The 24,741-nt window shown below is 37.5% G+C and overlaps 1 protein-coding gene across 1 annotated transcript in view; it reads right to left on the bottom strand.

The window, feature by feature from the left end:
* DNAH12 (dynein axonemal heavy chain 12) overlaps nucleotides 1-24,741 on the bottom strand; it is a 153,059-nt gene that overhangs the window by 75,609 nt on the left and 52,709 nt on the right. Inside the window, exons 28-40 of the mRNA XM_067544211.1 lie at nucleotides 23,447-23,692; nucleotides 21,898-22,017; nucleotides 20,147-20,256; nucleotides 18,783-18,966; nucleotides 15,806-15,946; nucleotides 14,304-14,387; nucleotides 14,013-14,201; nucleotides 13,278-13,397; nucleotides 10,124-10,312; nucleotides 9,016-9,170; nucleotides 6,995-7,133; nucleotides 4,749-4,915; nucleotides 1,594-1,849 (exon numbers count right to left, since the gene is read on the bottom strand). Of these exons, the coding sequence (XP_067400312.1) occupies nucleotides 1,594-1,849; nucleotides 4,749-4,915; nucleotides 6,995-7,133; nucleotides 9,016-9,170; nucleotides 10,124-10,312; nucleotides 13,278-13,397; nucleotides 14,013-14,201; nucleotides 14,304-14,387; nucleotides 15,806-15,946; nucleotides 18,783-18,966; nucleotides 20,147-20,256; nucleotides 21,898-22,017; nucleotides 23,447-23,692 (2,100 nt within the window). The remainder of the gene's footprint in view (nucleotides 1-1,593; nucleotides 1,850-4,748; nucleotides 4,916-6,994; nucleotides 7,134-9,015; nucleotides 9,171-10,123; nucleotides 10,313-13,277; nucleotides 13,398-14,012; nucleotides 14,202-14,303; nucleotides 14,388-15,805; nucleotides 15,947-18,782; nucleotides 18,967-20,146; nucleotides 20,257-21,897; nucleotides 22,018-23,446; nucleotides 23,693-24,741) is intronic.

A 24,741-nucleotide genomic window follows, 5' to 3' on the forward strand; every position in this document is an offset into this window, starting at 1 on the left:
CACTCTCCTGGGTCCATTGTCTGACTGCACCAGAGACTCTATTCTGCCCAGTGTCAGTGGTCTGGCCAGGAAAGTTGTCAAGAAAATTTGATCTCCTCCATTTCCTGGAGTGAAACAAGGACCAACTTCTGGAGGCTTGAGATGGTGGTTCCCAATACACCTAAAAGGGCTATGGTGGCATGCCATAAGGGCAGGGCTGGCTCGCATGGTGTCTGTTGCTAGTCATAGTGAGGCTGTGACCCAGCTCTAACAGAAGAGCCTTCCGCTTTCTCCAGTGGGTTACGTGCTGACCTCAAGGGGGATGGTTCTCAACTTCAGGTTGGTGAGAATGTGTGGCCCAGCAAAAGGGAAGATGAATACACTTCCTCCAGGGCATATGGCATATGGCGATCTTAGTGGTCTTGGTGCTGGGTGTCATCCTGGGAATAGGTCTGGATATCTACCAGTACCATGGGTGACCCTACTGATGGAGTTGATGTCAGTGCCTGGATGGTCATCGGAGTCAATGCCCGGGCATGCTTTGCTGGTGTTAAAACTATAGCCAATTCTATGCCACTAGCCCTCATTTTTTTGTCTGAGACTTAGTAGTCTTATCACTGCAGGTTTGCTTCAGCGTCTCCTTGTGAGATGATACAGAGCCTCAGCTTCTCTGCTCAAACATCCTCTCAGCACTGGTCTTCAGTGCCAGAGGTGTCAGTGCCAAGATTCTTGATAACACCTTTTTTTTAGGGGGGGGAGTCAGGAGAGGGGGAGGGAGATTGAGGGTTTATAAGTGTCAGCTTTCATGCCTGCTGCAGAGGGCATTCATGTATGTTGATTTCTTCAGTATCTGATCAGACTTGGTACTTATTTCTTCGGGGTCCATTGATTGTTCCAGCAAATGGACCTTAAGATAAGCATTGACTTGTATGTCTGAGGAAATGGAGCAGCATACCTTGCCTTAGTCTGGTATGTGGCTTTCACCCAAGCAAAACAGGCTTCTACTTAGCCCATCAGTAAGCAGGATCAGGCCACCCGTGATGGGCAAGGCTTAAAACTCAAAGGTTTGGAGCCACCATGATGCAGGAGCAGATAGCTTTTAGCCATGCTGTATTAGCATAGAGTCTTTCTCACTTTTTTTGCCTACTAGAAAGGAAGAGGATTGTCCAGTGAAGGAGAACAAGTAGAAGAATTAGTCAATGCTAAGGAGTAGCAGATGGAACACTGCTGGATTCCATCAGGCCTCCACGGGCAATAAGAGGAAACTGAGGGACAGTTGCAGCTGCCCTGTCCTTATGCCATTGCACAGGAGCACAAGCAGGCACTAGGTAGAGGACAATGCTATTCAAGATTCCAATCTCTCACACATGCAGTGCATGTGCACCGACAGTGGGATCCACATTGACACATTATGTTCCAGCAAAATAAAGCTTTACCCATAAAAATAAATTAACTTCACATAAAGAGATGGAATTGAATTGTCTATACTTTGAAAACAGTAATAGAGGCCTAGATTTCCCAATCTCCAATATTATCAGTTAAACCAATCGGGAACCTATAGAATTTTACCAAGTAAAGGACGATAGACCTTTCAGAAAGGTATTTGCTTCTTACCTCCATAGTGCCACTGACAATTTGGTTTCCAATTGTGAAGAATTCAGGAGCAAATTCGTTATTCCTAAGGTAGAAAGCTACTATGGTAGAGAAGATACGGACCATAGTTTCATCACTAAAGGAGTTAATGGTGCAAATGTTGAAGTGTCGCAGAAAACGAGATGTAACAGGATTCCTTCCACCTCCTGGAGGTCCCATAGCAGCTATCAACTGTATATCAACCAGGGTAATTTTATTTGTGTCCTTTAAGTCGTACCTTCAAAACAAATTACAATGTGATATTTAGACAATTACAGATACAAGACAGTGCTAATGCAGATAGTCTGATACATCTGCACTACAGAATGTTTTAGATATGATACCTTCGGCCCTAATCCTACAGACAGCCATGCACATGGACCGTTGAGTTCAGTGGAGCTTTACATGGGGTCAAGGGCTCACATACATGTTTTGCTTTGAAGGATTGAGGCCCAAATCATTAATTTTCATCTGGGATTCACAATTCCATCCCACAGTTTTGTTTGACACAACTACTAGATAGATTGTAAACTCTCAGGGACAGGAATCATTTTTTTTTCTGTGTTTATACAGTGTGTAGCACAAGAGAGTCCTGGTCCATGATTAAGGCTTCTAGATGCTCTGATAACACAAATAAATAAATAATGACAATGTCAATTGGAGGATTATATTTCCTATATCCAAGAGCAATAGACATCTGCAGGCATGAAAATGTTGGGGGATTTAGGTGATTTCTTTCTCTGTATGCCCTAAAAAGTAATTTTTTTATTTAAAAACATGTATTTCTAGGCCTCCTGGTTGGGAAGTTAGTCTTCATACTGTAAGAGGGCACTTTTATTTTGTTTTTCAGTCAGGCAGACTGAAATCATAGATCACCCTAAAAAAGTGTGAATTTTGACTACATCTGTTGTTATTTATACAATGTTAGTTATAGCATAGATGTGTATGACACAGACAGACAAATGGAGTCGATGGATATCTGCCTCAATTAATTTACACTTTTATTTTATCTTGATAGAACATTAACTTCAAAACTTATGTTGGAGCATTTAAATACTTACACATTTGAAGCAATTTGACCAATATGTAGCTGTTTAACCATGTGAATTTAAATACATTGTTTTGCAATATACATGATGAAATCTTTACCAAAAAATTAGTATAGAAACACATACATTAGATATTAATGAAATAGTTATTTATGAATTCATGGTTCTTAAAGATCTACTAATTTTCTTTATTTGCTTTCTTCAAATTTTATGATGTAAACCAATAAATAAGTGGATTCTTTAAACATTTAAAATTAATGCTTTGAAATGGAAACAAACAAATATTTCTGAACTTCCTTCTTGAAGTACCAAAATTTTTTATGTCTTATATTTGCACAGAATTAAAAGAATGAGAAGAGATTCATTTGCACAGAAAGTCCAGAAACACTATGATTGTACTCACTAGAAATGAGACAGCTAAGGAAAATAGTAATGGAAATCTTCAAGATACTAAAATTAGATATTGTGAGTAGAGCTGAATAAACTTTTTTTTGAATTAATTATAAAAGCCAGGACTCATGGACAGGCTAAAAAGGGAAACAGATGGCAAAATTATTTGGGCAAAAAAGTTATCACTAGAGCTGAGCAAGTAATTTATAACAATACTGTTTGTAGAATATTCATGAGCAGATGACAATTTATTCACTGATATTTTTAAAAATATTTTACTCTGTAGATATATTGCAGTGTGCTGTAAGTATTTGATACTTGGCATTTGAAATTCAAGTTTTGTTGCTTCATTATGATTAGTTAGATCAGTCACATCACACATCATTTTCCATAAACAGTTTTGTGACATAAACAGGCATTATCAAAGTTTGATGCATCGGTATTCACCAAAACTGAATTTTAATTTCACACATTAAATTTGCATTGGGAATTCATTCATTCAGGGAACAAAAATAATCACAAAAGGATCATGTACATGTCTGGAGCAAATTCATTTAAAATTTTGTGCAAATCTTCAAAGATATATTTGCAGTAGCTTTCAAAAAAACCCTACAAGTACATCACTAAAAGAGTTGTGAAGATTGCTAATTTTTCAATTTGTTAAAAGGTCTGAAAAAAATTATTTTGTGTCAAAATATTTTGCTCCACCAGAAATGAAATATTTCATTCAGATATCAAGATTTTTAAAAATAAAATTAAAGGAAATTTCTAATTGAGAAGTCATTTTGAAATAAATAAAAATCAAAACATTTAATTTTGAAACCATTCAACAAAATTGAAACAAATTCACGAAATGTTTTGGTTGTCCTCAATCTGCATTATTTGCCAAAAAATGTTTCATCCAAAAAATACGTTCAGCTTTAGTCATTTAGGAACAACTAACATAGCCACATTTAAAAAAACCCAAAACCTGAGCAAGTCCTTAACAGAAAAGATTTATGGCTATTTGGAGTACAGTCACTAGATCTGTTTCGGCTCAGGATGCTCACGTTGCAACTATTTTACACTACTATATATTTAAAAGAATCATGAAAGCCATGATTAACTGGGAGATGAAATTTAAGATTAACTGATTCAGCAACTGGATTTCAGCAACAGCATAAATTACTGATTTCGTTTGCTGAATTGATTAAATGCCATTGCACTTCGATGGTCATAATCCTGTTAGGTCTGGCAGTTCACTCTGAAAGAAGGAATAATGGGGAAAAAGCAAACATTGTTCACTGAGTGTGTGAGGGGGAGACTAAAACTGTACAGACAAAAACAAAAAGTCACCACCAACAACAAAAGAAGAGAAACAACGACAACTCCAGAAAGAAGAAAAGGAAGAAAAATCTATATTGTGTATATAAACTCTACTCAATAATGACAAGAAGTCATAGACCTGCTTAAAAAAAGTTGAAAATCCATTTCCTAAATGAAAACAGTCACTTATGGGTGTATGACTAAAAAGCAACATAAGATCGTTTAAAATTTAAGTAATTTTAAAATGACAACATTAGCTTATAAAAATAAAATTTAAATAGGATTTATTTTAAGAGAACAATTCTGAAAATTATATTCAAGTTAATTAATAATCATAATGGCAAAAATAACCACTTATTTGCTGTAAGCTTTAGTTCTGTCTTGAATAGTTACCAAATTCCATGGTCAAAAAACTGTCTTAAAAGTTCAATAGGAGGCTGAGCACCATATTTCTCCAATGCAGGCATATTCATATCATCTACAAAGATGACACACTTCTTTCCCATAGGAGGGCCAAATACTCCTTTGCGTCTTTTGTCTAGCCTCGCCATAATAATGTTCTGAAAAGGAGAACAGGACCATTTAAAACACTGATTTAATATGCAGCCCAAGTATATTACATAATAGAAAATAAATAATATACTGAAACACTTCATGGCTTTTATAATTATGAAGATGCAGAATTGGAAAATACAGATATGAATATAAATTTTTGTATTCCTCTTTGTCTTGTTATTCTATATTTATTTGGTGAGCTTACTGAAATGAAAAAAATTATAATCTGTTTTAATTCAGTTCTGATTTCAAGTCTGCCTTCATTCTGGTTTCAATGGTCCCACTCATCTGCTGAAAGTTGAGCATGTGCTTAAATGCTCTACTATATCAGGGCTCAGCATCTTGGATGATTGAGCCCTAAAATTTTCCAGACCTTGATCTTACAATTTGCTCTTTGTGGGTGGGTGTACTGCTACACCCACACAGATTCTCAATGGTACCTCCACTCATATTTAATTATAGGATCAGGTCTTTAATTTGATGGTGTCAAGGAAGCCTCTCATAGCAGAGATACAATATTATTATTATTGGCAGATGATAGAACAAGGAGCAATGGTCTCAAGTTGCAGTGGGGGAGGTCTAGGTTGGACATTAGGAAAAAGATTTTCACTAGGAGGGTGGTGAAGCACTGGAATGGGTTACCTAGGGAGGTGGTGGAACCTCCATCTTTGGAGGTTTTTAAGCTGGGGCTTGACAAAGCCCTGGCTGGGATTATTTAGCTGAGGTTAGTCCTGGTTAGTCTTGCTTTGAGCAGGGAGTTGGACAAGATGACCTCCTGAGGTCCCTTCCAACTCTATGATTCTATGATTAACTCGGTGCACAATGGAGGGAAAATTGCACTGTGGGAAAAAATTATTTTAACAGGAAAAAGAACTATCCACTAACAGGAAATTACTCCATATTTATGTAGGATTTCAACATACTGTAATTACAGAAAATATTCAATATATCAAGTAACAGAGAAAACATTTAGGACAAATTTTTACAAAAGTTGTCACCAGCCGTTGTAACTCTACCCACAATTTTCAAGCCAAAGAACCCTGATCCTGCAAAGGGACCATTTGCACTGAAATCAGGCAGAAAGGTATGCACAAGCAAATCCCTTTATGGGATCAAAACCAAAAAATTTGCATAACTAAAAACTGGATAGCTTTGAACAACAGCATTTCTGTATACAAATCAAGTACTGTAGTTAGATGTCTACAGTAACCATTCATTTTGTCTGGTCATATGTAGATTGCACATGTTCTCCTGAATGTCTGCACTTACAAAATGCTTAGATTGAGAAACTATGAACACAAAAACTTAGCTATGAAATCCAATGGGTAAAATTTTAGTGCATGCTTTGAAGATAGGGCTGCAAATGCTGAAACTTCCAGGTGTTTATTACAATTTTTGGAATGTCATATCAAAAAAACCAAGCAAATTAACACATCAGGTTGTTTTTAAAACTCAAAACAAAACCCAACTTCAATAATATGTCATTTAACCACATCCTCATTCTTAATAATAAGATTTAGTTGTGTTGAATCATAATATATTATTCCTGGAACTTTTTTTCCTGCTTTACATTTTTTCCCAAAGCTGAGAATTTTTATCTATCTTAGATTTTTAAAATCAAATCCATCTTAAATCTCTGACACATACACACAAATGAAAAGAAACACAAACATTCATTTGACAAATATCCAATAAATATTAAGAGGGTTAACCCCAAATTAAACCAAGCCATACACTTATCCACTAAGGCAACAACCTGAATGACCAGATGGGCGCTACACTATGTCCTGAAGATCAGCAAACTCAGGCTCTATCAGACCAAAAGGAGTTGTGAATTCCAGGGCAGGAGTAAATCACACCGAGACTATACTGACATTTTGTTTTTAACAACATTTAATTGACGTTCCAGGAACCATTACTACTACGAAAAAATATCACAGTAAACATATTTTGAAATGGCAGAACCAAATCTTATCCACTGAACAAATTCCACGTAAATTTACTCTTGTCAATACGCACACACATAGACGCACACATATATAAAACCTCATTTTAATCAATGTAAACCAGCTGTTCCTACCAACCTGGATCTGATTGGCACTTGTCCGTGCTGAAAAATTAACGAAGAATGGAAAGTATTTTTCCTTTTCCAAGTTGTTCATTAACTTATCCTTCACATATACAGATTTTCCAGTGCCTGTTGGTCCCACAAAAAGCAATGGTCTTTGGAAAAAACAATACAAATTTACATTAGTCGATCAAAACCAAAATAGTATATAAAACATAAATCAAATTCAGCACTGAACATATTTGTTCTACTTGTAAATACATGTAAACCACTGAAAACACCAAAATGTTAAAAATGTACGTTAAATTTTGTTCTTAGTTAGACCTCCTACAACCTCACTGAAGTAAGAAAGCACTTAAAATGTATGGGGTTGCAGAGATGTAACTGAGAGTAGAATTAGACTTGCTAAATAGAAGGACTTTACTAATAAAGAAATGTATATTGTCTGAAATACACTGCATTGTGTCTACACTGTAACCGTAATTCAGCCCTGTTAAAGTTTTTAAACTTCTGCCATAATTAGTTCAGAGGGCCTTGTGCATGATTTCTATACTGGGGGGAATTTTACCTTCCAGAAATAGGATGTTTAGAAATGCCAGCTGGGATTTTTCAGGGACTTAGGTGCTCAACTCCCTTTGAAAGTCAATAGGATTCAGACACCTAATTCTCTTAGGCCCGTTTGAAAATTCCAGCTCTCACAATCAAAACTCCAGAAATTGTTGATATAAGAAGATAATGCACCTTCCATCTGGGGAGTGTAGGGTGGGGAGGGAGTTTGATTAGACTGATAGGGTACAGACAACCCCAGAGTTCCTGAGGGGGAGAGGGAAAGAGAGGGGCAAGTCTTTGCTCCACCTCTATCTCACCAAGAACCCATGTGGAAATTATCCATTAAGGGGAGATGAAGAGGGGTGGAGAGATTTCTCCACTTCTCCCTGCTGCCATTAGATAGGCTTGGGGAGGAAAGAGGGAGAGGAAGCTGATAATCTATCATAACCCCTCCCCTTCCTTCATGGAAAACCCTCAGGATTTGCACTGCAGCAGACACCTTGTTGCAGTTGCTGCCCCACCGTCCCAGCCCTGTAATGGAAGTATAATTTCAACTGTGTTTTCAAGATCTGTGGGTCTGACTGACTGCCAGTTTTTGGGATCAGGAAGGAATTTGTCTCATGGGACAAGATTGACAAAGAGGCCTAGTTTTAAGTTAATAAGGAGTAAGGACAGGTAAAAACTTTATGTTTACAAGCAGAGTTTGTAATTCCATTGCAAATTATGACTGATGTTCACTATGGGTGAGCAACTCAAAGGACCCTATCAGCCTGGAGGAAGAAGGGGAGATGTTAAGACTTCATAGACTGAGGCACCCTTCATGTGTACCGTCATTCGCCTTCACGGGAGAAGGATGAATTCTAGGGGTTAGGCTGAAGAGGGCCAACTCTAATGTTTATTTTTTTGGCATGTAGGCATTTAACTTTGAACAGGACTCAACTATACGCCTGGTGTTTGGGAAGGGCGTGTGTGGACAGTTAATCTCCCCTTTAAATGTATAAATTACTAAAATTGCAGCTTTCTGCTTTAAAATCCATCCCTGGATTGTCTGTGTTTCATTTTTCTGCAGGTCCTGATCATTTAATTCATGACTAGCTCATCTTTAACTCTTGACTAATTTAAGAAAAATTAAGAGATATTTAATTATAAAAGAAAAAGAAAGGAGGCACGAAATCTCAGCAGCCATCCTAACAATATCAGTGGAACAGAGTAGGTTGGATGTATTGAATGCCGGATTATAAGAAGTCAAAGACTTTAAAACTAAAATGTTTATAGAAAAAATGTAATTAGATGGCTGAAAGTCTGTTGTTGTTGCTTTTCCCTAATGGGTCAAGAACGGTATATTCTAATATTGATACAATCTGGGGGCTTGATACATAAGCATTAATGTTAATGGAAAGACGCCCAGGGATTTCAGTGGTCTTTGGATAAATTTCTATATAAACAACAATGAAATCATTTACAGTTGTACATGAAATAGTTTCTTACTTTCCATGGGTGATGCATAAGTCCATCAAATAGGTATATCTGACTGTATCCATTGTTGGGACTATGAGATCTTGAATCTTAACATTTTTATTATCACTATAATTAGTGCTTTTAATGGCTTCATTCCAATGCACCCAGCGTCCTTTACCTTTCAGCTACCAAGAAATACAGATTTCAATTTCAGTATAGTGGAAAATATAGTGCTGCCATGTGTTCAAAAGATTTTCTTAAGCACTTAATTCTTTTACAAGTTAATGTAAAAAAGTATTACAGATGCTTATGTATTTATTTTCCTAATTGCACCAGTGATGAGCAAACCTTAAAAGGATTGGAGGCTCATATTAGAAATATATTGGAAATTCAGATGCTCTCCTTTCCCTGACTGCTCTAGAACCTTGTTATCCAGCAAAACACTTAACTTTAAGCATGTGCATAGTTCCATTGAAGACAACAGATCTATAAACATGCTTAACATTTAAGAATATGCTTCCTTCTATATGAAACCCAAAAGCTCCAAGGGCCTCAACTGCAGCTGAATTGAAATACAGGACAGTCTAGACATGCCTTATGTAGACTGGGTAGCCATTTACTAAAAAGCTCTGTTCAGAAAGTCAGTGCATTAATTCTTTTTAAAAGAAAAACTGATTATTAAATAAAATAAATGTATTTATTCTCAAGCAATAGCTGTTCATTTACTCCACTAATCTTATTCCCATTGGAGTCAGTCAATCCTACCCCCAGTGGATTTTATGAAGCTAACATTTCCACCTAGCTGCATTCTTCTTCCACTTAAGGTACATCTTCACTGACGGCAGCAAATTTGCCGCCATCAGATCGATCTATCCAGATCGATTGAGCGATCAGTGAAGACCCGCTCAATCGATCCAGAAGTCAACTTGTTAAAACCACCCCCTCAAGTGGTGCAGTGCAGTGAAGACACCGTGCATAATGGAAGTTAAGAAGTTGATGGAAGTTACACAAGCTACTCTGTGGATCTTGTACAACTCCCGTTGACTGCCGCTGAATTTTAAGGTAAGCGTAGACCAGGCCTTAGATTTAAGCATCTATTTGAACTACTCTAAGAATGAGCGATCAGTAAATCTCATACCTCATACATATAGTCATAGACCAAGCCTTTCTCATCAAAGGGACACTCCCATTTACCCACAGCTGCTGGCACTGGATGGGCCTCAAACTTTCCTACTAGAATATCCCTCATAAATATATCAAAAAGGACTCGGCTGTCACTGTCACAAGTTCCACCAATGGACCAAACCATGGAGAAAGCAAAGCAAGCCTGTGAATACAAGGAGATAAACAATTAGCATTTAAAAATTATAACTATTGCATAGTCTGATCAATATATAAAATTACACAGAATACTATTATGCTGAAAAGCACTAATGGCTGCTGTTGTGTGGGTCTTTGATCCAAGGCAATCACAAACCTAGGTAAGGATAAGCCCCCTTCTTTCAGGTTCAGCAGAAGGAGCAATTAAGCCCTTTTGTGTAGTGAGACAAACAGCTGGAAACAACTGAGAGTAACATCCCAGGCACTGGGCTGCATGGTGAGGCCTGGGCAGAGCTCAGTTATGTGGTTAGAAGGGTTCCTTGATTGCAAACACTAGGGCTAGGAATTTTGATTTTAGCAGGGGCATGTGTCTGATTTAGAGGAAAAAGGCAGAGAAGCAATCTACAGCTTATCACCATATGAAGTGCCTGAATGTGACCTTGAAAAGAAGCAGAAAGACAAAGCTTCTTTGACACAGAAATCACTGGACAGACAGATTTGGCAATTACTGAATAAAAACTGCTGTTTTTATTTCTTTTTTTATACTGTTTTATACTGCTGTTGTTTATTTCTTAGTGTAGATACATACAAATAGGTTGATGCAAGGCGACTTACATTGACTTAACTTTGTAGTGTAGACCAGACCTTATATTCAGGAAAACAGGACTTTGTGTATATTCTTTATAAACAGATTGTTCCAGAGAAACAGCTGACTCATGTAATCAATTTCTCCTTCTAAGGGAAACAACCCTGCAATACTCTGAATATTGGCTAATCATTTGGGCAACTAGACACCAATACCTTAGTGTAGCCATTGCAATCTGCATTTGTTTATATTTTTTAATTAGTTAAAATTAACTTCTAAAGAAAAAAGGTAAAAAAATCAGACAAATACATTTTGGGAGAGAATGGCTTTCGAATAAAGAGAAAATACCTAATTGTAATGGTAAAGTGAATGTCATATGTTCCAAGTGAATATTTAAGCAACACCATTTGATATCAAGCTCCTGTACAAACATTTAGACACATAACTTTACCTTTTCTGAAGCTAAATTCTTTCTGGAGCTCCCTATTGAGGGATTGTGTCCCACTGCAAGAATGTGCTTATCAGGAACAACTAAACACACTCACTTTTCTTAGTGTACGATTTAAATTTTAAACCCTTTTAAAACACTCAAACCAGAGATTGAGACACCAAGAAAAACTGCTGGCAATGTGATTCCCTTAAAGGCTCTGCACTGAAGAGCTGCCCCAAACTTCAAAAGTTTTGGAAGGACTTTATCAGCAGAAGAGAAAGTAACACCAGAACCTCAAATAGGGTTTTTAGGTTTAAACAATTCAAGGATATCTGCTTTTATACTGCAAGGGATTTACTACAACTTTACTTGGCACATACAAGTGATGAAGAACCACCAATTATGGAAGACAGACTATGAAATTCTCAGTGTTACTTATTTGAAGAAAAAAATATAAGAAAAGGAAAATTACAGGACTATTTTGCTCTTTAGCATCCATTTTCAACATTTATGGGATAGATACTATTTGCAAATATATATGTAAATACAGATATTTTTATTGTTGAAATGATCTTATTTGAGATTACTTGTGCGCATAAAGTTTGAAAGTTAGCTGAAAGCAACTATCCCATTCTGTTGTTTTATCTTTACAAACCTTGGGCGTGAGTCCTAAGAGGTGCTGAGCACCTGCAATTCCCAAATATTTCAACTGAAGCTGTAGGTGCTTGGTATATTTCTCAGTCAGTTCTATAGTTAAATCTTTTTATACTGCCAGCATTATTAGATGAATGATCACTGTTGATTTTGCTCTGCATTTTGTATTGCATACCTTAATGCATTTTAGAAGTTCAGTTTTAAAACAAAAAACAATTAAACTATACCTACAAATACAATAAAACAGGATATCAAATCCCTGATGGCTTTAAAAGAATATGTGATGCTACAGATAGTCTCAAGGAGTGAAATCCACGCCCTCTACATAAAACTTGAGTATTCAGGCTCTATATAAGTGGAGTTCAGGGACTTGAAATCTATTCCTCTGTCAAGCCAGGGCCAGGGATCAGTACTGCCTCACAAGAACAACCAACACAGCCCTTTATGTTAATTGCATGGGGCATAACGTAGATGTGGATCCAGTACCCCATGCACAGCCAACTCACAGACCACTTCAGAACTACCCCTGCATGGGCTAGTCTTTAGCCTGCTTCCATAGCATGGAGTTACAATGACATGGCCAATCATCTAGCAGACCCCAACAGAGGCCCTATGTGGTTTAGTGCTATAAGGACTTGTGGTGCCCCTTTGCGCCAGGGATTAATTTCACCCACAGATTCATTAAGAACATAAACAAGTGAGGATAGCATAAGCAGTTTGTAAATAGCTGCAGATAACAAGCATCATGTCAGTCTAATATTCATTCTGAAGCTCTCTATTCATAATGTCAATCTCTATAGAAAAATTAACGTATGCCTCTGAAATTACTTTTCCCATACCATGAAACTTCTGCACAGCTGAACTAAATGCTCTGTTGTAACCTGCTCATCATTCCTTCCCTAACATGTGACCATGCACCTGCCTAGCTGTTTGGTCTAATTAAAATTCGCATTAGTTAAAACAAAATTTTCTAAATTAATTGATGACAGATAGGAAAATGATTGAAATATATCTGTCTAGGTACTTATAAGTACCTTATCACTGTAGTGTCTGAGCATCTCCTAAGGTTTAGAAAAGTAGCAACAAAACTGTCTCTCACTTTCTTCCTTCGCCTTCCAAATCAGAGTGAACTTGAATATTTAGCAGAAGTGTGGGTGTGCACACACGAGTGTATGTATGTATGCTTGCACGTGTGTGATGCATTTATTGCAGACAAGCCAAGATGAAGAGATTAATTTTGCAAGAGAATTGTTAATTAATTGGTTTCTTTCCTTTTTAAAATACACCCAGTAAAAGACCAACCATAATCCATGTGCGGATGTTTTTGTTGGTAGGATCCTGTTGCACAGTTTGACAAAGCAACATTTCAAAAAGTCGAGTGAGAGATACTACAGCATTACTGTTGTTTGTGGGAACCAGCTCCTACAGGACACAAAAAATGGAATATGATGAATATCACAGCATCAGACACTTCTCACAAGTCTTAGTATATATTTTGGGAAAACAATTAGATTATATACTGACTCAAAACAGAAGGTTTAGGGGCAAATTTATACAGTTTTTCTTTTCTTTTTAGTTGTAAAATCCTTTTCCCTCCTGTCCCTGAAAAGCTAGCCTCTTAATCTGTAATATTAACTATGACAACAATACATTTTAAAAAAAAAATAGACACAATTTATACACTACTATAGGTGCAGCATGGGGAGCACCATTTATTGTATGGCATGGTGGGCATCACGTAAAATGCTTCTCTAACATACAATCCTCTTCCCACCCCTCAAACTTCTGGGGAGATTACTTTTCACTCATTATGATATTTGGTTAGCTTTTAAATATCTTTTACTTACAAATTTTATCTAATATACTTGGTCAAATTTTCAAAGTTGGGCAAAGTGGTTACCTTCTCAAAATCAGATGTGTCTGCTACATATGAAAAAACCTGCCAGTATCCTTGCTGAGTGTTCTATCACAGGACACAGAAAATGGAATGGAAACATCAACATAATTATTGTGGTGAAAATAACAACAAAAAAATACCTTGCAGTGTTGTTTACGAAGTCTTAAGGCTGGTGGTATTAACCAATTAAAAAGTTCTTGCAGAAGATCTTGCTGTTCCTTTTGTCTCAGGGGTTCAGGTAAGCTGTTCAACCAAGAGGTTACAAGAGGCATCCAGCCTAGCTGTAATGGCTCCAAATAAATCATGCCACAACGACTGACAGTAGCTGGCTAAAGAATAGTAAATTCACTTTTAAGACCCAATCCATGCATCATTATATATTGTATAATCATGCAATTACGGATTACATTTTAACTGACTACTAAACTTACTGAAGCCTGGGAAAGGTCCATTGTTTCAAAGATCAGACTCATCTGAGAAGACATTTGGATGATTTCCCCGCTCATCAAACAAAGCTAAAAATGAAGAAGAGCTCATTTAACAAGCATGATTATGAATATACTAGCAAAATGTTTCTATCTCTGCATGATCTCCATATCAAAATGAGTGAAGCTAAATATAGTAAATGATAAAGACAAGCCACTAACCATCACAACATACAACAATTGTTTGAAATAGTAACCAATTTCTATTCTCTTTGCACCAAATTCTATGCTTTCCCCACTCATTTCATTTGTCTAATAAATGTGGAAATAGGAGTTGTAGCTATATTACAGGACTCAAATGATCCTTCAGACACTTCTAGAAGAGGACATTACAGGTAAAGGACATATATTGGACCTGATTTTTCTCACTTATGCCATTTTTACAATAATTAATATATTGATTTAAGTGAAATTACTTATTATTTACACTAGTGTGAGAAGAGAATCAAACCCATCACTGTCTTTGTAAGCATCACAAAACCACTGAAGTTTTACATAATCATCCTTCAACAACAAAAATATTGATAAAAATGTTTAATAAACTAGAAAACACATACTTTAAACTCCAGATTTTCAAGTTTTGTCAGGAAAACACCAAGACAACTATTTTCATGATCAGTACATTTTTCTAGGCACTAGTTCTGGACTGCTGATCAGAAATTAAAATGTTGAGTTCCTGAGACTCAGCACAACCATAGCACCCTGCACCAGCCACAATTCCCAGCATTACCACCTGCTAGGTCTACCAACCACTTAAAGTCGGTATCTTCCTGCACTGAGTGGGAACAGGAGAGGATGGTAAAGGACTATTTGCACAAGGCAAGACACATGGTTGCTGCAGCCTGTGCTAGTAACATAGCACAGGATAGCCTAGTGTAGATATCATGAGGCACCACACCAAAAAAAGTATAGGCCCATCAAGTGGCCTCTGATTTTGGGTATCCAACTTGAGATACCTAGGAGATGTTTTTCAGAGGTGCTGTGCACCCACAATTCTAACTGAAGTCAATTGTGAATGGAGTTGTGAATACTCAGTAACTTTGAAAATCAGGCCCCATGTGTTTGACATTGGGCATATACAAATATAAACCCCACATCTGGAGGCCATTTTTGAAAATTTGGGCTGTAGGGTCTTTTTTTTAATCCCATTTATAAATTTTGCATTTTTGTGACAAGAGTTTAAACATATGTTTTATTAGGAAATGTGATCAAATTAAATACCTTATTCTATGATATAAAACAACCAAACAAACAATAAAACCCCACCACAAAAAAACTCTCTTGATATATACATCTCATAAAAACACAAGTTAATTGAAACCCTACTGAACTGGTTCCATTCTACTTCAAGTGCCAGATATTATATCTACAAGTGCTGTTTTCTTTGATATGTAGAATTATGTTTCTTAAGTGGCACAGCATTTTCTTTAGACATTTATAGGTTTTACCTTTTTGTTGTCATCCAGCACTGTGTTCATACTCTCTATCCACAGAGTATCAATAGGGCCATCAAATACAACCCATCTGCGTTCAGGTGTCTCAGCTAAAGCAAATTCTCGGAAAGTGTTGGCAACAATACCATCTGTCCACTAGACCAGGAAAAAATGGAAAAGAGAATTTAAATTTTTTTTTAAATCTATAAGTCAATGGGACTATTCACATGCTTATGTGTTTTGCAGGATCAGGGCTCTATTTAGCTCATGTTAATTAACAAAACAGAGAACAACTAAGTAAAAACACTGAGAAATGTTAAGAACTATTTAAAATATTATTGACCCTTTGCCAAGCAGTAGCAGAATTCAGGGCTTTGCAAGTCTCAGTTTCCCATCAGAACCTGGTGACAAAAAATCAGATATTCTCTTAGAGTAATTTGTTTGTTTATAAAATATACACAAGTCTTGTTTCCTCAAACAAGGGTGGTAATGAAGAGCACACTTACAGAAAGCACCTCTGCCCTGTCTCTAAAAGCAGCCATGCTAATTGCTGGTGCCTCCTTATGGTGGGTGTCCAGTGCATGTACTCATTACAGAGGGGATAGAGTTCTTGATAAACAGGAGTTGGAAGAGGATTTAGGGGAAGGCATCCTCTAAAGAAGCTAGGAAAAGGGGGTTTGGGGTCCATTTTCCTAGAACTCTTATCCTTCTCAGGAAGTGAGGACAGTAATGTCCCAACAATGACAGGAACCAGGTTGGGAAGGGGTAGGGCTGATCTGAGCCCTCACAAATAGGTAGAACTGATTAAGGAATGAATGATGACCTGCACTGTATGATTTATTCCCTGGTATTCCCAGATATGTTAAGTGAATAAAGTTGTAGTCTAAATAAATCACATCCATTCCATCTTGTTTTTCTTCCTATGTGGCCATGAAAAAGCGGCTCTCTTGCACCTCTTCCAGGGCCTCATACATATCTCATTACTTGTTTAGACAAATCTCCTCTTCCTGAATCACCCTCTGAGTTTTACATATTGGAAAACTGTAGGCCAAATGTTTGTCTATGTGATTTTTGTACTGCTTTTATTATATTGGTTTAGAAACCAATATAGTTAAAGTGTGTGGATGCACTTATATCACTATAGCTCATTCCCATACATTTATGGAAATAAGCTATACTAATATAAGCATTTTTATACTGGTATAACTCCTTCCACACTAGGGACTATGTTAACTACAGTGGAACAAAAAATCACACCCCTAACCAAAAAAAAGTTAAAGCAGTACAAAAACTGCATGTAGACCATGCCCAAGGCTGCTCATGGAGACCACATAGCCCTGAAAGATGAGCCTGTGACTCTACCCTCCTTCAGTGCAGCTGCTCTGCAGGAATTTCTGCATCTCTACTGCCATACACAGAAGAGCACTTTAACTCATACAATACCTACTGCATGGGGGTACAGCATACCATCTTTAGCTCTTTTTGTAGGGAGTTTGTAGAGAGGATTTATACATCAATGATTCCTAACATGCAAGCCGTTAGCATCTTTTGACATAACAAAGTCTATTTGCTTTTTGGTCCAGTTTTCACAAATTTAAAACATTTCTGTTCTCAGTCTATGTCTCCACAGCAGTTAACTTGAGTGAGCAACACCTGTATTGGGTTGAGAATACCCTAGTGTTATGTTCCCTATTCCTTATGGGTAAAATCCTCAGTGTGGGAGTTATTATGTTAATTAAATGAAATGTTTAAGCTGATCGCCATTTTGAAATGGCGAAAGAACAACTAGGACTCCATCTCAGAGACCTTCTTCCCCAGTGTTTCCCGCCCTTTCTGGGAAAAAGGCGGGAAAGGTATGGTGAAAAGGAGTGTGATTCGCCTCGCAACAGGACTCTATAAATTGTAGCGAGCCAGTCAGCTCGGGGCTGTCTGCCCTAAAGGCAGCAAGGTATCGTCACGTGCAGGAGTTGCTGAGAGAAGAAGAGAAGCCTCTAGGAAGAACATCACGGATAGCCCCCAAACAAGAAGATCAGCATGCTTATCTGCAGCGGTTCCTGAGTCCATCATCAGCTCCTGAGTTCCCGGCTCATAATCATGGGAGTTGTGAACAACGCCCCAGGAGGGTGAAGAAAGACCTTGAGTAGTTCTTATGAACTTTGGGCCTGGGTAGTTTAGGTTTAAGTTGGGAAAGAATCTGGAGTTAAGCTTCACCGTGTTAAATCCCCAAGTGACCCCTCATTTGTTATTTGCCCCCGAATAAATTGTTCCTTGTTTTGCTTTAGTCTGAGTTTTGGTATTTATCCACCTGACTTCTCCGACGATAGATGCAGAAGGGGGACTTGGACACTTACTTTTTTAATTGTTGGCAGGAGGGCTAGGTGTCTCCCATACAATCACATTTATTTTCTCCAAAACCTGGGTCTGAGCACCCAAGTCAGGCTAGCCTGAATGTGAGCACCCATACTGCAAAGATATACTTGAGTTACTGTATCCTCACTAGTACTGCTGCACAGTGTATGCGGCCCAGATTTCTGGGGGTATCTCCCATGGTTCTTTGTGCTACAGTAAGCTGAGCTGCTCTATGATTCTTTCTCAGTGAATTGTGGGAGAACTTGTCTGTCCTTCTGAGCACACAGCGGAAACCACAGAAAAGTACTGGAGGACTATAAGCACTCAATGAGTTAGCCTGAGTCCTCACTGCAAAGTGGGTGCATTACCAGAGGAAGTGACAGCGACATCCAGGCTCTAGCCTATACCCCCAGCCAGGTCAGCTAGCCCAGGTTTAAAGTACCACCAAACTTAGTTGAGGAATTTATGTGGGGGAAAGGAGGGGGTTATGGGCAACACCTGAATAAGAGCACTCTGCAGTGAAGACACGGATTCACCCATGCAAACCTATCAAAGCCAACGGAGTTGCACAAGCATAACCAATGGAGCAGTATGGCCAATTACTATACAATATTTTTTAAAACAGACATATTAAACACAATACCTCATGAGATACCACATCAAATTGTCCAAAAAGTTGACCCATGGTAATGGATTTTGGATTTACGGTTCTAAAAATTACTTTTTCTTCTTCACCATATCCACGTTCATTCATAAGGGTTAGTGTATCTGCCAACACTTGTAGAACTTTGGTCTTCCCAGAAAAAGGCTCTCCGACAAGCATAAAGCTATGGATTAAAGAAACTTATTAAAAATCTTAATTTCCTCAAATATAGATTTTCTGGCACTGATCCAGCCAATTGGCCTCAATGGCGACTACTCATGCTTAAAATTACATGCTTAAGTGTTTGCTGGATCTGATTCTATTAGCAAAAATTATAGTGTGAAATGTATTACGTCATTGAGTCAATGATTAGGAACCATTTTTAGGAGGACAATACAAAAAATGTATGTGGAATTTGCATGTTTGCATTGTGTGCATTATTACCACAGTTGCTCATACAAATCAGGTATTTTATAAGTCCGAAATGACCAATTAGAAGTCTAAATGGTAATTTGTGTATGCAAACACTTGATTTGCTCATGCAACTGCATATATTTGATTGCACAATTAAAGTACATAAATTGACCCAACTGGATTCTGTGCAGCAGCTGGGATTTACACTAGTGCATTTATTTGCAGAATTAGGCCTAAATTTATTCTCTAATTTTCCTTGCTGTCTAGGTAAAGGTTATCATAAAATTCAAGAAGAAGACAAAAATTGAAAAGGAACCTGCACTAAAAACAAAAATCAAGTTATCTTCTGTCACAACTCAAAATAAGTTTGTTAATTTCATCCCATTTCAGGGTATTTTAAAGGACTAACTAGTTAATATTTGCAAAGTGTTATGAATTTGCAAAGCCATATATTAGAGCTAAGTATTTGTACATCTTGTGAGGTACTGTATACATATTATTACCACCACCTACTTGCTGCTCAGAAAAAAGGCAAGGACTAAAATGGCAGAGATCTGGTGGGCTAATATTCTAATACAGACAAGCTTTTACAACTTCAGTTCCTCTCTACAACCGTGGCCCAACCTACAACTATTAAACAGGCAAAGCTGCTACTGAACTCAAAGGGAGCATTGGGATTGCAGGATCAAATACACCCAGCTTCAGAGACTTCGCTTTCTTGGGCACCAAATCTGCATTACGAATTGGATATCCAAATGTACCAATATAAAAATTCTGCAGCATACAGTGACCCTTGGGATTTTCTATAATTGAGTTAAATAATCACTGTTTGTCTTTCTTAAAAGTGGAAATAATTTCTTAGTCTATATCCATAAATATTCTCTATTGCCTATTACACAAAACATAACTACAACTTGTGGTACTTGTGAAACAAGCACTGGTAATCTTACCCATGTCTAACAATCATCATTTCATAGGTCTGTATCATTTTTTCAATAAAAACTTTAACAGGCTGGACATTGCTTATAACACAGCATTCATTGGCACATTCCAGAAAATCCTAAAATCAAAACCAAATAAAATCTTTTTATATAACAGTCTTTAAAAAAGAATATTTTCATGGTAATGTATTACATAATTTACAACAACCCCTTATAAAGTCATATAATGTTCTTCATGAACAAAATGAATGTGCATTCATCATTCCACATTCAGATTATTACCTAGAACAACTTCCAAACCCCCACCATGCATGTTTTATTACATTTGTGGATAACAGACTCAAATTAATTAATTACTGAATCTTCTGGGATTAAGCTAAAGAAAACTAAGACCACCTTACTTCTGAATGAGAGTGTCCACACATAGATTTAACTAATGTGCTTTAGCTTCACATCTTAACATTCCTGAGTAGACATGCCCTAAATTGAGCACTATTTACTGACATGCACAGAACTTAAGATGTTCCGACTTAAACAAAAGATTGTTACTTTAGTCAAATATATGGCTAATTTTTCAAATTCTTTATTTGGATATTGATGCCTCTAGTGATGTATATATTTCTTTGTGATGGCTTATCCAGTGTAAAGAAATCCTTTCTATCTCAGAGCCTAATACTGAGGGCTAGTCTACACTAGAAAATTAGACTGTTCCAGTTGTGTTGCTCAGGAGTGCAAAAAATCCACACACAGTTAAGCTGAACTAAGTCTCCGTGCAGACAGTGCTTGGCTGATGGAAGGATTTTCCATCAGCCTAGCTTCTGTCTCTTGAAGAAGTGGATTTACAATAGCAATGGGAGAAACCATCCCATCGCTGTATTAAATGTCTACACTGAAGAGCTGCAACTATGCTGTTGCAGTGTTTAAAGTGCAGACGAATCCTGAGTTAGGAAGCAAAACCATCACCTTCTTTACTGAACATTTGCCTCTGCTTACACCCCACCCACTCCAATTACTGTATTGTGGAAGATAAAAGTAGACAAATATTTCCCCTTCTCCGAAATTCGTGCGAGTGTACTGAAAACCTCCCACATGGTTTACCATTATCGTAACAGGAGCATGGGCATTTCATAAACCTACAAGAAGCTGGGTTTGCAACAGTACAACTTTGCAGGTTCATTAGGAATTTCAAGTTTCCACAAAATTTAGAATTTCAAACTGAACCTGTGCAAAGTCTTCTGGGAACCGACATCTGGTTGACTCCCACCTATATTTTATTTTTTTTCCTCTGTGCGAGAGAGAGAAGGGAATTGAGAGGCTAGTTACCTCACCCAGGGAAGAAGGCAGCCTGGCCATTTCCATCCTACTGCAGAAGAACAGGAAGAGTTAACTAATCCTGGCAAGTTTCACCATGTCTAATAACTAGGAAAACCCCAAAGACCAGGGAGGGGACCAGCAAGTCAGTCACAAAAGACATTAAAATCCAGGGGAAGTGAGGGGGATTTCAGACCACTGGTATACATCCAAAAAGGCTGTTTAAGATAAGAGAGTCCTGGGATTTGTTAGCTGTTTGGGCCAAAGCTCCAAAAACAGATCCAGCTCTGCAAATGATGAGACACCCAAGGCTGGTTTGGTGTTCAAAAGAAAACCAAGTGAATTTCATATGGCTTCATTTTGCAATTAGAAACAGAGTACTGCATTAATTACAACTGATGTGATGCCATGAGTATTAGTGAAAAAAATTACCTTACAAATGTACTTACATTGTAGTCTGCTTCAGGAAGCTTAATGCCAGGGAATAAATCACTGGTTATACCCATGAACAGAGGTATATCATGTGATAAAAATTTAGGCTCATTCACATCCTTAATTGATCGAAGAAGCTAAAGAAAACAAATACATAATTTTACAGAAAACGTGTGTTCTAATTTACATGTTGACTACAAAATAATTATTTTACCATATTCAGTAATAAAATCAGTCTGCACAATGAGAATCACGGAATCATTGGGTTAGAAGGAACAGCAAAGGTCATCTAGTCTAATCCCCTGTCAAAATGCAGGATTTTGTGTCTTCTAAACCATCCAAGATAGATGGCTATTCAGCCTCCTTTTGAAAACCTCCAGAGAAGCAGCTTCTACATCCTCCTGAGGTAGTCTGTTCCATTGTCCTACTGTTCTTATAGTAAGAAAGTTTTTCCTGAGATTTAATCTAAATGTGAACTACATGTTAATATGTGATGTGGTACCTTAAGCAATTAAAAAAGTAACAAGTTGTATAGCAGTCAATACTAGGCTGTACTAAAAGGCAAAATTCCCTAATGAGTGAAGATGCATTAAGCAGGGCATTTCCTTAAATTGTGTTGGGGGTTTGATGGAGCACCCCAAACGCTCTCCCCTGCCTCTCATGAACAGCATTGCCATCTCTGTGCAATTCCTTCCCCAGTTTTAGCCCTAACAAGATCCCCTCCATCTCCATCTTCCATCCATTAATGCAGCACTGAAGAGGGAGATTTCTTGACCTCATGCTACTGGGGAGCCAAGCAAGCTATGTCTCCTTTTGCACTGTCTCCTCTATTCTTGGCTTCCATGCAGTTTAGACCTGGCATACTCATGCAGAATAGAGAAGCCAGGAGTTAGCACAACTTAGAGAATCAGCCTGCCTGCACGGCAGCTTCAAGAATGCAGCACTTGACCAGAATCAAGAGATTCCTTGAGCAACTCAGGAGCACAAGAAAATGTGGTTGAAATTAGGAATCTCCTGTCAGAAAGCAGGAAACATATCATATTTTATCCTTTGTATTTATATAGGATCTTTCATTGAAAGATGTTGCAGTACTTTCCAAACGTCAGTTATTTAAGCATCAATTCCACAATGACAGGTGGAAAAGATGTTTCATAGAGTTTAAGGCCAGAAGATCATCTAGTTAGACTTCATGTACATTACAGGCCATCAAAATTCACCCAAATACACCTTTATCTTTTACATCTGTTTTTTCCTCATCAAGAATTTGAATTTATCCTCTCAGTTAAAACTCAGTTCTGAAACTAGTTTTTACTTCGATCTTAGATAATAAATAATACTTAGCATATAGTTTTTTACATTTAGAAAGTACTATAAAATATTAACTTGTTTATCTTTCATAATATCCCTGTGAAATAAATAATTAAGCATTCTTATCCCCAATTTACAGATAAACAGAGTGGGTTCAGTGACTCCAGCAGGCAATATAGTGGGGCAATGGCACAGCTAGGTTCAAAACTCTGAAGTACTTGGCTCAGTGAAATCCACTATGTTACCTCAGGAACTTACCAATATATCTTCATTCTCTCGTGGGAATTTCAGTTTTAGGTTGCCAGCGGCCACTAATACAGCTTTAACTGCACGCATACCGTAGTCATAATGGAACTGAGAGGAAAGTTGCTCTGAACAAAGTCTGTAAGTCATTACTATCTTCACTGATAAAGGCTTGGCATTCAGAAATCCATATGAGTACAGCGAGATTTCTGCTATCAGAGCATAGTTAGGAACCATCATGGCTACTGTTCGGAAAAGAACCTGAAATGCATATCGCAGGAAATATACTTAAAACATTTGGAAGAATAAAAGAATTCCTGTAACTCTGATTTGCACTCAATATGTATAGATATTGCAACATAAAAGTTCCTGTTGTAACAGTATTATCAATCTCTGAGGACAAGATCCATGACTCATTCAGAGCCAAACATAAGCAAGTTGCCTATATGGTCCTCATTATATATAACATTATTCACCAGACTACCTGCGTTAATTTCCTCCTCCTCCACATCCTTTCTTTCCACAGAGATTACTCATTGTGTAGCACCTATGGGCCAAACACACCTGAACAGCAGGAAGGGGTGGGAGACAGGACACCGGGTAGATGGGACAGTATACTGCACCCCCAGAAGGTGTGTAGCAGTGAACACGCTCACTGCTGACTAGAACATTCCTGGATGAATTCTGCCTTCCTGAGGTAGCATTCCTCCCTGAGCTCCCTTTGAGGCAATGTGGCTTTGGCCCATCTTAGTTTGGTGCTGTGAGTTAAAGGGATCATAGAACCGCAATGCTGCTATTGAGACACCTCCACTTTACTTTGCTGAAGCCATGTCTCACCACTGAAATAGGAACACTGGCATAAACAAACACCACAGCAAATATTTGTATCTGGTAATTTGTATAGATTCATCATCACATGAGCTAGTCAAATTGCACAAGCACTGATTTTGAATAAAACTCCACTCTAAGCTATTTTAAAACACATTTTCTTAAAATATTTGGATTTAATATTAACACTACTTTAAAAGCACACAGGATCAAATCCTGCTGTCCCTACACAATTCTTATCCCTTACCCCAGCTAAACAACCCTCACTGAAGGGTTTGGCCCATCACACATAAAAGCAAAAATAATAATAATTAGTGTAACTTCAGTTCATAACAGCAGAAAAATTTATTAAAAATCTTCAGGGAGAACAAACTGGTTTGAATAAAAGAAAATAAATGAAATCTGACAAATATATTGCATAAGAAATACAAAATTAAAAAAATAAAAGTTGTTTATATTGTAGGTGCCACATTCTGGTGTAA

This window comes from Emydura macquarii, unplaced genomic scaffold (genome assembly GCF_026122565.2).
Source record: "Emydura macquarii macquarii isolate MOO-44397 ecotype Brisbane River unplaced genomic scaffold, CSIRO-AGI_Emac_v2 contig_968, whole genome shotgun sequence".
In the NCBI taxonomy this organism is placed as follows: Eukaryota; Metazoa; Chordata; order Testudines; family Chelidae; genus Emydura; species Emydura macquarii.